The sequence below is a fragment of the Octopus bimaculoides genome, chromosome 26 (genome assembly GCF_046866305.1).
Source record: "Octopus bimaculoides isolate indiv1 chromosome 26, ASM4686630v1, whole genome shotgun sequence".
Classification (NCBI taxonomy): Eukaryota; Metazoa; Mollusca; class Cephalopoda; order Octopoda; family Octopodidae; genus Octopus; species Octopus bimaculoides.
In genome coordinates, this window is record NC_142953.1 from 3,953,139 (window position 1) to 3,968,138 (window position 15,000).

At 36.9% G+C, this 15,000-nt stretch overlaps 1 protein-coding gene across 2 annotated transcripts in view; it reads right to left on the minus strand.

The window, feature by feature from the left end:
- Window positions 1–7,079, minus strand: part of LOC106876514 (uncharacterized) — an 8,214-nt gene extending 1,135 nt beyond the window's left edge. The window contains exons 1-4 of one of the 2 annotated variants that reach the window (XM_014925091.3): window positions 6,665–7,057; window positions 4,092–4,221; window positions 2,029–2,121; window positions 1–530 (exon numbers count right to left, since the gene is read on the minus strand). The exon at window positions 1–530 is cut by the window's left edge and continues 1,135 nt beyond it. In XM_014925091.3, coding sequence (XP_014780577.1) covers window positions 1–530; window positions 2,029–2,044 — 546 coding nt within the window. In that variant the 5' untranslated portion in view covers window positions 2,045–2,121; window positions 4,092–4,221; window positions 6,665–7,057. Of the gene's footprint in view, window positions 531–2,028; window positions 2,122–4,091; window positions 4,222–6,664 lie in introns of both variants that reach the window. The other variant, XM_014925092.3, reaches the window with a different exon arrangement.
- Between the last annotated feature and the right edge of the window lie 7,921 nt (window positions 7,080–15,000).

Here is a 15,000-nt window from a genome sequence, read left to right on the forward strand (position 1 = left end):
CACAAGATCCACCCGGTTTTTGTCTCGTGTATCATAATATTGAGGCGGATGAGCTTCAAAAATGTGCGCATTCAGTGATGTTTGATTGCTAGCTGCGTAATTACAAATACTGCATTGTAACGCTTCGCCTTGACAGGTGAGCAGATGGCGCTGCAACTGGACTTCTTTGTCGAATCGTCTGTTGCACATTCGACAGCAATACGGCTTCCTGTGTATCAGACGATGCTGCACCAGATTGGAGCGAGCAGCAAATTTCTTGTCGCAGAGGTTGCAAGCATAAGGCTTAATACCAAAGTGAATGTTCTGGTGTTCCAGTAAGATATTCTTATAGCCGAATCGACGGTGGCATATGTCACACTGAAATGGACGTTCTTTATCATGGGTGAGGCGTACATGTCGAATAAGACCATTTTTATAACCAAAAGCTTTACCACATATAGAACATTTATAATTTTCACCATCTTTTTCAAATGAAATTTGGCTACCGGCGGCAGTGCTGAGGCTAACAGGTGATGCAACATGATCCACAGCTGAAAACAGAAAAAAAAAAAAAAAAAAAAAAAATAGTTATTATTTAAAATATCTTCAAATTCTTGATTAATTTTTCAAAATTAACCAAGAATAAATTTTTCAAAATTAATTCTTGATTAATATTATCTAAAATATCTTCAAATTCCTGATTAATTTTTCAAAATTAACCAAGAATTAATTACTGATTAATATTTTCTAAAATATCTTCAAATACTTGATTAATTTTTCAAAACTAATTGAAAAGCATTGACAAAGTATTTCGTTAAAAATACAGTCTAGAATTAAACTTTTCCTGGTTAAATTTCTAATGTACTATTTTCTTCTGCTTATGTTTCAATTATTATTAACACATACCCACAGGGGCACATGTGTGTACAGTATTTAATCCAGTTGATCTTTACCGATCAGTATTTAATCCACTTGAGCTCTTACCAATCTATAACTGTGGAGGGAATCTGTGGAAGAGGTAGACCCAGAAAAACCTGGGACAAGGTGGTGAAATATGATCTTCGGATGTTGAGCCTCACGGAGACGATGACAAGTGACTGAGACTTTTGGGTGATCTGTTGTGCTTGAGAAGATGCATCAAACAAAGTGAAATCCTAGTTGTGGCCAGTGCCAGTGACACACAGACACGGTGAGCAAAAAAGTGCAATTTGAAATGAAATCTTTGTTCATGAAGTTGTACAGTCGAAGGGAGTTTGGAGCATTGGATTAATCCTACGACAGATAGGATGGCAGAAATGGCCTCAGAAACTGAAAGCCACATATTTAAGGAGACCAGGGGTGTTGTGAAAACTATCAAGAAGACGTTCATGGAAGCAGTCTGTCAAGTATTAGACAGTTTCAGTCATTTGACTGTGGCCATGCTGGAGCACTGCCTTTAGCCAAACAAATCAACCTCAGGACTTATTCTATCAGTATCTTTTGCCAAACTGCTAAGTTATGCAGACGTAAACACACCAACATTGGTTGTCAAGCGATGGTGGGGGGACAAACACAGACACACAATAATACATATTTCTTTATTTGTGCATCTTTGTCTTACTGCTGTTTCTGATATACATTGTAGGGGTGTTCATGGTTCCATATTAATCAATCAGTTGACTGTACGATTGAAAAAAATTGAATGATCTTAAATATCATCCTCAGAGTCTGTGCATGGAATAGAATTTGTTAAGGTTGTTCAAATTTTTCAGTCAATCAATCATCTGATTGAGTACATGGAACCATGAACACAACACACCAATGATGCATGCCAGAAACAGCTGTAAGTCAAAGATGCACAAATAAAGAAACATGTGAAGCCTATTATTTATGCTTTTTCTTGAGCGTGTGTGTGCATGTATACACACACACACACATATATATATATATATATATATACCATTATCTATTTTGTTCCCCACCTAAAAATAACCCCCTTACAGCATGAAGAGGTGCAGTAGAAGATCAGGACACGAATGGTGGGAAGAAATTAAAAATGCTGCCACTTACGTGAAGAAGAACTCATTGTCGTTTTGCATGTAGATGGTTAGAGAAAAGGGTAGTCAAAGCAAAGATTATTGTTTATGGTCAGAATTGGTTAATCTGCAAGAGCAAAAAGGCAGAAAGAGAATAAAAAAACAGTTAATAGCAGATTAGACATTACAGTTCATTCTTTATTTGTTTTGTTTATTATGCGTTTAGTCAGATGAGCAGTGGTAGATGGTGCGGTGGTGGTGGTGGTGGGGGTCTGCATCCCTAATCTTTGCAGATTTTTGCCCTCTCCTTCTAGTTGCCCAGGCGCTACAAAATGGGGAGCTGTAACAAGGCAGCGGTGAGATCAACTGCGGAAAATAGCAAATGAATGCATTTGTTAAAGTGCAGCAGCATCACTGCATATGCATGTTTTCAGGATTAACCATTCAGCATTCAGATTATCTCGTGAAATGTAATGCTTGTTCATTCCCATTGTTTTGAATTAATCATGCATTACCTTGTATCAATGAGATTTTGATAAGGTAACTGTTAATGTTTTAGAATGACACTGTATGGTAGGTGTGACATGCCTGATCTGGCCTGTTTCAACATACAACAGGTAGAATATTTTGACCAGATATGGCCAGTTTAAACCTTTAGAATGCAGATTATTCTGTCAAATGTTAATGCTTATTTATTCATATTGTTTTTAATTAATCATGCATTATCTTATAGATTTGAGATTTCAATGATGTGACTGTTTACTTTCAGTATGACATTATAGAGTTGGTGTGAGAGGCCACATCTGGCCAGTTTGAACATAAAAAAATATTTAGTTTAAATGCGAAAGGGTTAAAGATGAAAAGTATGTATAATTATTTAATAGGTTAGTTTTTGAGAAATAGATATATATATAAAAAGAAACATTTGAAAAAAAGATGAGAATTTGAATTCAAACGGTGCTGAGATGCACAGTTAACATTTGATTGGTAAGCGTGGAAGAGGGGTAGAAAAAAATATATCCGTGATTAGATACTTTAACCCTTTAGTATTCAGATGACTCCATCAAAAGCAATGCCTATTTATTCACATTTAATTAATCATGCATTAATATGAGAGGGGAATATTTTAATAAATTCATAATTATCTGATCCTCTAGTATTTTCCTTTACCCAAAGCCAGGAACTTTTCAGCAGCTCCTCATCTCTCTCTCTCTATATATATATATATATAAGTTACAGGGACATAAACACACCAGCAAGTAATGGTAGGGGGAACAAACACAGACACAGAAACTTATACATATATATATATATATATATATATATATATATATATATATATGATGGGCTTCTTTCAGTTTCCGTCTACCAAATCCACTCACAAGCCTTGGGTTGGCCTAGGGCTATAGTAGAAGACATTTGCTCAAGGTGCCACGCAGTGGAACTGAACCCAGAACTATGTGGTTGGTAAGCAAGCTACTTACCACACAGCCACTCTTGCACCTATTTATTTGTGCATGCATATTGTTATTAAAGTTCAATCCCAGGTCAGGCCTGATTGAGCAGACATTTTGTAGAGGAGCAGGGTTAATCTGTGATATAAAATACAAGCCCATCCCTCAGGGTGATGGGGACCATCTAGTCATCCTCATTGTGATTTTGTTTAAACCTCACTCTCTCGTCCACGACCATCTTCAGTCCAGTGGCAAGACCAGGTCAAGACACCTGGGGATGGAGACAGATGTAGTAGATGACCAGGGTGTCTTACTTGCCTCATCTTGCCCTCTATACCCCACAATGCATTGTTACAGCAGTCTTCCGCTTCTGTTGAACCACGAAGGTTTCTTCTGCAGAGTCTGCCAGACCCAGTCTCCCCATGCGTAAGTAAGCAACAAGCCTCAACATGCTAATAAATCCACACCTGGGACCCTGACACTTGCTATAACTCCAGGTCAGAGTAGACCTAGGAACAAATAGTTGTTAAGAAGTTGTTCCACACACCTCAAAGCTTCGAACTCCCAAATCAAGGCCCCACTAATAGATGCAGTTTAAAGTCATATGTAGTATATAAAATACCTCATTACTCTCAATACTTACAGTGAACAAGGTAGGTAGCTTCACTCCTGTACTAGTCATGACAGAAAGCCCCTGCTCCTCAAGTCCTGCCTCACCAAAGACTTGACAACTTCTCTACTGCTGGTGACATGAGAGGTGCACCCAGTACACTCTGCAAAGTAGTCGGTGACAGCAAGAGCATCCAGTCATAGAAACCAAGTAGAAAAGACATATATGAGCACCAGTCTATGAGAGTAGTGGCTCCCAATAAGAACTGACAATCCACCCAACCCATACCAGCATGTAAAGTGGACATACGATGAAAATGATGGTAGTGGTGATGGCGATGATGATGGCATTGTTGTTGGTGGTGATGATGATGATGATTAGAAGGAAGATGATGGTAGTGATAATGATGACTTTTGTATTGTGCAACTCCATCAACAGAGAATGAAAAAAAACAACAAATTTAATCACAGTCAGGTTGATTTGAACTTGGATGTCTAACATTCATGTATGGAACACAACAGCCAGAAAACTGTGCAGTAGCAGCAACAGTTAATTCTTAGTGCAGTTGGAACGTTTTGATCATAGATTTGCTTGAACCAAATAGGGATTAAATAACAATAAAAGGAAACCTATAACCGGTCGCTCGGTTTGCTAGAAATAGCAGTCAAAATCACCCTTAAACCATACCTGTCATCATAAAAAGAGAGCATAAGGAACAAAGCAGTCCCAGACTCATCGATCAGGATTCACTAGAGGCTAGTTTAAGGGGACAGTTTCAGTTCATGAGCTGTGGCCATGCTGGGGCACCACCATATTTATTCATATTTCTTCTTTTATTCATAGTTATTTCTTTTTATGCTACAAAAGCAACAAACAGACATTATTTCGCTTCGTTCATATTATAAAGTTTGTTACTTTATCATTATTATTATTATTATTATTATTGCGACTTCGCCTTTCTAGGTTGATGAATTAAGTACCAGTGAAACACTGGGGTCGATGTAATTGACTAGTTCCCTCCCCCACAAATTTCGGGTCTTGTACCTATAGTAGAAAATATTATTATTACTACTACTACACTTCTTTTGTTTTGTTTTTTTTTTTGCTTTAGCAGACACACCCTACAATTAGTATATTGCTTTGTGTTATTAATTAGTGACATGCATTTTGCTTTGGTTTGCTTGTTTACTTCATCCTCGTGTAAATAATGGAGTGGTCATCATCATCATCATCATCGTCGTCACCACCACCACCACCATACGTTTTGGGTATAAACTGCGCCGGAGTTCAGTTTGCTTCTCACCTTGCATCGAAATGACCATAATAATTATTATACTGGACCCGTTGCATTTGACTATATACTCTCACCGCTATTCTTGTAATGATTTCAGCCACTGGACTGCAGCCATGCTGGGGGAACTGTCTTCAAGTCGATCGTATCGAAATTTATTACTTATTTTATCGGACTCCATTTCTGGAACCGCTAGGTTACGGGACAAAGAGGGACACAACACTAGCAATTTTTAAACTGCTATAAAGTAAACACATATGCACGTACGTACGCATGCATGCAAACACACACACACACACATGTATGACAAGCTTCCATCAAACAATTTATATTCACAAGGTACTGGTCAACTCGAGGCTGTAGTAAAATACACTTGCCCAAGGTATCAAGCACTATCCATATAAAATTGTAAATGAAGAAAATTGACCGAGAGTTTAGTTTAAAATAAACCACCGTTCTATGTTTACATAGAATTTTTACCCTAATTGTATATAATGTTTTAGATATGCCGCCTTCAAGGTAAGGAAATTATTGTTGTTGTTGCGATGGTGTGGTGGTGATCTCGCATCCCTTTAATATCTCTTGAAAAAGTAAGAAGCATTAAGAAGAGAGAACAAACGTGCGTGTGTGTGTGTGTGTATATATATATATTATATATATACATGTTACTAGATCAGCTAAAAGTTTTTTTGTTTTTTTTTTCTGCTTTTCTTCAACAAAATAGTCCGTGGTTTGTTTGTTTACGTTATACATTAAAAAAAAATTTAATAAAAATATCAACCTTGTCAACGAGTAAACTATATAAAAGTCCGTCGTATATTGTAATTTAATATTTGTTTCTTTTTCGGATATGAAGACAAATCCAGAAACAAATTCTTAATTAGCATTAAACGAAAATAAAAGAAAGAATAATTAAGCTATTTGGTTTGCTTATGAATTATATTAATAATACATATATGTATATATATATACGTGTATACACACACACAAACACGTATACGCATGCATAGATCCCCGTCGTTCTTAACGAGCTGACTAATGTTACACAAGAGAGAACGATAGCCTTTTGTCCAGCGATGACGATTTCGCCAGCAAGGACACTGAAAGGGGCTGTCTGTGAGAGAGAGCCAACGAACGTACTGGCTATTCCGATAAATTAAAATAGCCATCACCGAGACAGCACGGCCGAAATAGCTCATGAGAAACGCGAATAAAACCGCACTGAGACTAGTTTATTCTATGGAGGGTAATAACAGCGAGGTTTGAAAAGGTGAAAGGCCACAGTAATTGGTTCTTCAGTTGAGGAATTTCTTACCTGCAATATGAACAAACCTCCCAGCGTCGAACCTCCATCTTGAATATACAAACAATAGTTCCCATCTTAAAATGAGCCCGAGGAGATTAAATTATCTTGCCTTGTATATCAGTCTTTTCTATCTGAATAATACCATTAACCGATGATAATGTTATAAATCCAACAAAAACTGTTGCTTTTTATAAATTCTATTCCATAAACTTAAAGAAAATGCGATGTATACATAGCTATAATAAATGTTCTTAAACTATCACATGGAAGCAAATTAAGGGAGTTTTAATAGATTTTTTGTGATTAAAATGGAAAAAAAAGTCTCTTGTTTTCACATATTTTAGAAGAATAAAGTCAATTTTACAATAAAACAAGTATATATAGTTAATCATAAGAGTAAACAGATTTATCGATCTTAGGTTGTAAATTAAGAGTAAACATATAACACCGTGTGTGGGACAACATATTCAAGGGAGACAAATGGGTTGTTTCGGTTGATAAAGGCTTTGACTGAGTTCAGTGAATGAATATATACATTATAAGGACCTGGCAAACTAGCAGTATATTTAGAGATTGTAGCATTTACTACATTTTGTTGTTGTTGTTCGCACTCCGTCGCTTACGACGTCGAGGGCTCCAGTTGATCCGATCAACGGAACAGCTTGCTCGTGAAATTAACGTGCAAGTGGCTGAGCACTCCACAGACACGTGTACCCCTTAACGTAGTTCTCGAGGATATTCAGCGTGACACAGTGTGACAAGGCTGGCCCTTTGAAATACAGGCACAACAGAAACAGGAAGTAAGAGTGAAAGAGTACAGCAGGGTTCGCCACCCCCACCCCTGCCGGAGCCTCGTGGAACTTTAGGTGTTTTCGCTCAATAAACACTCACAACGCCCGGTCTGGGAATCGAAACCGCGAGTCCGCTGCCCTAACCATTGGGCCATTGCGCCTCCACCATTTACTATATAGACCCGGCAAAATGGAAATATCGAGTGAATACATTTACTATATGGCCTCCCAGAGTAGTGAGTGGATATATTATACTATACGGGTTCAGCAAAATAGAACCGTTTTAAGGGAATGTATTACACCATATGGATCTCTTAAAACTGAATTATATTTAGTGAATATATCTTTTCCAGTCATGGGCAATCTGCAGCTCGAGGACTTTCTGAGTGGTACGCGTAACAAAAAATTATCTTGAATTCGTTTTTTAGTGATGTCGCCCCCCCCCCCCCCCCGAAGATGAGCCATGTCTCATGCGGTCTACTTCTCAAGACATTGCAAAATAGAAGTATTCGGTGAATATATTATATATTATGTGGACCTTGCAAAATAGAATAGGATTCAGTAATTATATTACACAATATAGGTCGACCAAAGCCTTGTGAATCTATTTGGTACGCACACGTATGTGTTTGTTCCCCGTCACCGCTTGGCAACTGGTGTTGGTTTGTTTACGTTCCCATAACCTCGCGATTCAGCGAAAACAGATCCAATACCAGACTTTAAAAATAAATATAAGTACTGAGGTCGACTTCCAGACGATGCTCCAGCACGATCGCAGTCTAATGACTGAAACAAGTAGAAAATAAAAGATACCTGAACTTCGACAAATGTATTGAGTGAATAAATTACAGGGCTTCGGGCCAAATTTGACGATTTTTTTATGTCTTTTTTTTTTTAATCCACCAAGTAATTCAACAACGCGGGTTGACGAACCGTAAGACGTGTGGCCAGAACCTCCTGGAAAATAACCATAGCTTGATGTATTAATAAACAGTCAGCGGCGTTAGATAGCATAAAAATTCAAGTTGTAACTGAAAAAAAGGTGAGCTGACATGAAGGACTGAAGGCTCTTTGAATATTCACTGTTGCTCCAGGCTCTGTAAACACTATAAAGGCTGTAAGGTGTGACATGGACACCATGAAAACCAAGTTCCTCAAACTGTGAAGGTCTTTGAGTATGTCTATAGTGTAAGAGAAAAATATGCCACTACACACCTTTAAACGGGACCTTAGACAAAGGGATTAAGTCGATTACGTCGACCCCAGTGCGTAACTGGTACTTATTTAATCGATCCCGAAAGGATGAAAGGCAAAGTCGACCTCGGCGGAATTTGAACTCAGAACGTAGCGGCAGACGAAATACCGCTAAGCATTTCACCCGGTGTGTGTGTGAGTGTTAACCTCACGTAAACATTTATTAATTGGTGTTAAAATTTTTGTCACACTAACCATGGCCTGGTCACTGGTTTCACTGCAGCTAGTTTGGGGCAACCTTCCGTCTCAATAAACCACAATTGGCCCTAGAAGTTTTTTTAATATTTACTACGGACTGCTTGAAGCTAACTTTCTTCCTACACCTCGATCCCTTGACCTTACATCTATATATATATATATATATATATATATATATATATATATATATATATATATGTATATATATATATGTATGTGGTGTATGTATATATATATTTATATATGTGTGTGTGTGTGTGTGTATATATATATATATATATATATATATATATATATATTCTTTTATTGTTTTACTTGTTTTAGCCATTTGATTGCAGCCATGCCGGAGCACTGTCTTTTAGTTGAAGAAATCGAAGGAAAGAGAGAGAGAGACCATAGATAATTAACTTCTCTAATTAAAGAAGACTCTATAATTAGATTAGTTTATCTTTCTTTTTTAATTATCCCTAAAGAAATAGCCACATCTGATTAAATTTCCCCAAACGTTCTACACATGTCAAACTCACCCCACCACCACCACCACCACCACCATGACCTTTATCTTTAAAATCTTCAGTTCTATTTTTAAATTCTAAAACATATATGGTATGCATACAAACATACGTACCCCCACCCCAAGACACACACACACACGTTTGCCAACATACTTTCACTTTCTAATGACCTTGACCTTAAATTTTGCAGTTATCTGTCACCTTTTGACCTCATTGCCAATTATACATCAATTTTCTCTGCTATTATTCCTTTTCATTCATTAAAATTCCATTTAGGGAACAGCCCCCACCCCACCCCACATACACATACATATGCTCACAAACATGCTGACTGTGCCCTTAAAGAATCATTTCAAACCTGATTTCTGAAAGAAAGGAAAAAGGAATATAATTATTTAGAATTGGCTTCCAGTTCATCAACACTTGCCTCATCAATAAATGCATAAAATCACACACACACACACACACACACACGCATGCACGCACACACACACACGCACACACTCGTACACAAACAACCATTTACAAACATGCCTCCAAGCATACACACTTACACACACACTCAAACACAATCACTCACACTCATTCACACACACACACACACACACACACTCATTCACATGCACAATCACTCACACACACACACTCACTCACACATACACACTCACTCACATACACATTCACACAATCATTCATAGACTCACTCATACATAGAACAAAGTATGTGTATGCACACACACACATACATACACACAACCAAGCATGTATGTACATACATACACACATACATACATATGCATACACATTCCCACACACACATATATATACCTCCAACCATGCACATATACATACACAACAAACCACATAAGTACATGCACACACACACAATGAAAAACACTGAAAGAGAAGCACACTAAGTTATAGAGCCGTAGTATATCTAAATATATACACATATGTATGTGTGTGTGTGTGGAGCCTGGTGTTGCCATCCGGTTTCACCAGTCCTCAGTCAAATCGTCCAACCCATGCTAGCATGAAAAGCGGACGTTAAACGATGATGATGATGATGATGATGATATATATATATATACATACATACAGAGAGAGAGAGAGAGAGAGCAGTGATAAAGAACTAGAATGACAAACGAGTGAGTAATTATGCGATGAACTTCATTCATAACATGATTACTTATTCTTTTGTCATTCAAATTTCTTATTACAACTCTCTACCCAATAATTTGTTTGTTATGTATCAGAAGTATATTGAGTACTAACACCAGGTTATTAGTATCACTATGCCTAATTGAAATATACATATATATATATATATATATATATATATATATATATATATATATATATATATATATATAGATAGATAGATAGATAGATAGATAGATTGATAAATAGATAGATATCATCATCTTTTAATGTCTGCCTTCCATACACACACACACACATATATATCTTTATATATAAACATATATATATATATCTTTATATAGATAGATACACACACACACACAGATATACATTCAGTCCTGAAACATCATTATCTGCTGCTCCCTCCAATGCCATGCAACGAACTTATCCAAACTCAAGAATATCATTTCATATAATTTTTGCCAACACAGATCCTCCCAAAAGGAGTGGATATCTAAGTCAGGGCCTCCTGGTGATATACATAAAAATACTTAAGTAACATTATGTCAGAACATTATCAAAACAAGTTTATCTTACCAACGCAAAAATATCACATTGATAATATTAATTTGCAAAGAGAACTTTTTCTAACCTTCCAACTAGCAAAGATATCAATTACAGTCATAATTAAGTTCATGTGCAAAAGATGATTTGACTTCTGAGATGCCCAGATTAGATAACCTGTGTTAGTACATTGTTGATCTCATAACGTTCTTAATATTATTTGAAAGATCTTTCTGTCCATGCAACTGCGGCTGGTAAGCAGCGAAAATTTCAAAGTGTTATAATTACATTTGGGGGATGGTACTTTGAGATGCAGCTCAGTAAGTTTGTGGAATAATTCAATTGGTGGAACTGTGGTTGTCGAAATATTTGATTTATGTATTGATTTTGAATGGAATATTTCATTGATACATTGGTAAAAAAAGTGAAAAAGAAAAACAAAGAGAAATAAATGCTAAAAATAATTGCAACAGGAAAGAAGTGTTTGTTGGTTAGTGTTGGATGGATGTGTACAGGTGTGTATAAATGAATACTTTCGTGCAATCTGTATCGGAATACAGATATGTGTTTATGTATGTATATGTACAATGTGTGTGTCTGTGCATGTGTGTATACATATATATATTATCATCATCATCATCATCATCGTTTAATGTCCGCCTTCCATGCTAGCATGGGTTATGTATATGCATATTTACTTATGTATATATGTATGTGTATATGTATATTTACATATGTATATATGTATATATATATATATACATATATATATATTCATATGGGTACCTGTGTATAGATATATATCATTGTTGTTTTTGCACTGGGTTTGAACTGATTACTCCCCCACCACCTAAAATTGTTGGCCCTCACTAAAAATTTGAAAAGATTATTATTATTTTTATTATCATTTCAGGTGGTGAGCTGGCAGAATCATATATATATATATATATATATGTGCCAAATCAGATTGGAGCCTGGTGTTGCCTCCTGGTTCACAAGTCCTCAGTCAAATCGTCCAACCCATGCTAGCATGGAAAGCAGACGTTAAACAATGATGATGATGATGATACACACACACACACACATATGGATTACCATCTTTAAGCACACTTAACTCATTTTCTGGTGCACAACTGCTCTGTTTGATGTCAGTGTATTATATTTCACAAGGCATTCATTCTTTAGATGGTAAAGTACTGTATGGGTTAAGAATCCCCTTGAATCTCTCTCTCTCTCGTCATGTTTGTGTGATTTTAGGGAAGAGGCAAAGCTTTCTTCATATTTCCATAATTGCCATTTTGACTTTACAACTTACATTAAAAAAAAAATCATCTTTTCAACAAAACCTTTTAGCGACGACATACTGGAAAATGTAGATTCAGAAAGAGCATTTTTGGTTTCAGGTTTATATTTCCCAAATTGAAATCAAATCTGCCAGAATATTCAGTAAATATTCTTTGTTTCTTTAATACAATCTGCATCAATGGAGATAAATATATTCTTTCAGGAGGCCTTCCCCCACCACAACAACATTTCCGAGATATGTCTCATACTTCAAATCTTTAATCTTATGTTTTATTTTTATCTGTTTCAGTCATTGGACTGTGCCCATGCTGAAGCTTTGCCTCGAAGGGTCAACTCAAACAAATCGATCCTAGTAGTTATTTTTTTAAGTCTCCTTATTTTATCAGTCTCTTATGCCAAACAGCTAAGTTATAGGGACATAAACAAACCGACACCAGTTGTCAAGTGGTGTGAGGAGACAAACAAATACAGACATATACATATATGTGTATGTATGTGTGTGTGTTTGTCCCCCCAACAACGCTTGACAACCGATGGTGGTGTGTTTACATCCCCGTAACTTAGCAGTTTGGCAAAAGAGACCGGCGGAACAAGTACTTGGCTTACAAAGAATAAGTCCTGGGGTCGATTTGCTCGACTAAAGGTGGTGCTCCAGCATGGCCGCAGTCAAATGACTGAAACAAGTAAAAGAGTGCATATGTATATATACACACAAACACATATCTTCTTGAATAAATCTATGTATATGTAGGTGAGGATGGGGGGGGGGGGGCGTGCATGCACACGTTTTGCGTGGGTGCCTGTGTGAGCTTTTTGCTTGCATTCTGTTGTGAAATTCAGAAGAAGCAGCAGATAAATTCCTTGATATGGCCGTAACCGAATCCACTTGATGCTGGCATGTCTGTAGTAAGGATAAGGTTACAGTATGAAACCTCCGTTTGCATTTGAATATTATGTGATAAATGAAGTCACATCTGGTGAAAAAGAGATACAAACTTTCTAGTTGCACCATTTCTGAATGCAGCTGCACGTGTTTATGGCAGTAATAGCCTATGTTAGCTGTGATTCGATACAGGATAAAGGAGAAACACTTTAACTCATCCTATACAGTGTGGCAATAAACAGATATATATATACATATATATAATGCAATGAATTACTGGTTTGTTCTCAGAAAAATATTTTTACAAATTTGGTGTATAATGTGTGTGTGTGTAGTCTTGGGTATGATTTTTAATCTTTTAGCATTCAAACCAACTATACTTGGCTCAAATATTCTATCTGTTTTATCTTCAAACTGGCCAGATCTGGCATGTTACACCTACTCTACAATGTCGTTCTCAGAATAAACAATCTCATTCATTGGATGTGTGGTAAGAGGTTTGCTTCCCTACCACGTGGTTCCAGGTTCAGTCCCACTGTGTGACACCTTGGAAAAGCGTCTTCTACTATAGCCCTCAGGCTGACAAAAGCCTTATGAGTGGATTTAGCAGGCGGAAACTGTAAGAAGCCCATCACGCTTGTGCATGTGTGTGTGTGTGTGTGTGTGTGTGTGCGTGTGCACATGTGTGTACGGGTGTCGATGTGCCTGAGGATTCCCCCACCACCGCTTGACAACTGGTGGTAATATGTAATATATATATATATATATTCATATATGCATGCATGTATGTATGTATGTATGTATATATAGTCACAGCTGGCTTTCATCACAGGTCTAGCAAACAAGGGATGTCCTATAGCTAACAACATCAACAACACCAACTGACAAGTCTTTTGTTATTACTATGGTAATATCTTAGTGAGAGAGCAAGAGAGGGAAAGAATGAATGAGAGAGAGAATTGTCTTAGATCCACTGAAGGCAGGCATTTTGTAGATTTTCAAGATGGGGTGGGTAGAAAATGTTCAATTCCACATGTCATCAGAGGCCTTAGATATTGTTGTTGTTTTCCTGAGTATTGCTAATATGTATTGAGTTAAATTAATATTAATATGTTTTGTGCAGGGAGCATTAATTAGCTGGCTAGAACTAACTATATGGTGAGACAGATAAACTGACTGATAGATAAATTAGTGTTAAAATATTCAATGTAGGGACCATTAACCAGAAATAATTATATAGTAGGACAGAAGCCGATTGTTAGTGTTAACATTAATACGGGGATCGTTAAAGGCTAATTAGGAATTCTGATGTGGTTAGACAGACAGACAGATTCATAAGTTAGTGTTAAAATATTCAGTGTAGGAAAGATTAAAGAGCTAATTAAAAATAATTATGTGACACTAACGACTACACCCAGTAGATTATTTGATAAGAAGTCCTTAAGATTATCTATCACTTTCCTGACAACTTTGGCCACATTCTTGAATTCATCACCTCTGCTACTTGGAGACATACTTCATCATCATCATCATCACCGCTGCCACCGCCACCACCACCACCGCTCTGCACCAATCCCTGCTGTCTGCATTGATAAGGTTTCTGTGCCTGGAGGCCCTTCCTTCCTAATGCCAACCACTTTACAGTGTGTACTCAGACCTTTTTACATGGCACCAACAGCAGCAACAAGGTTG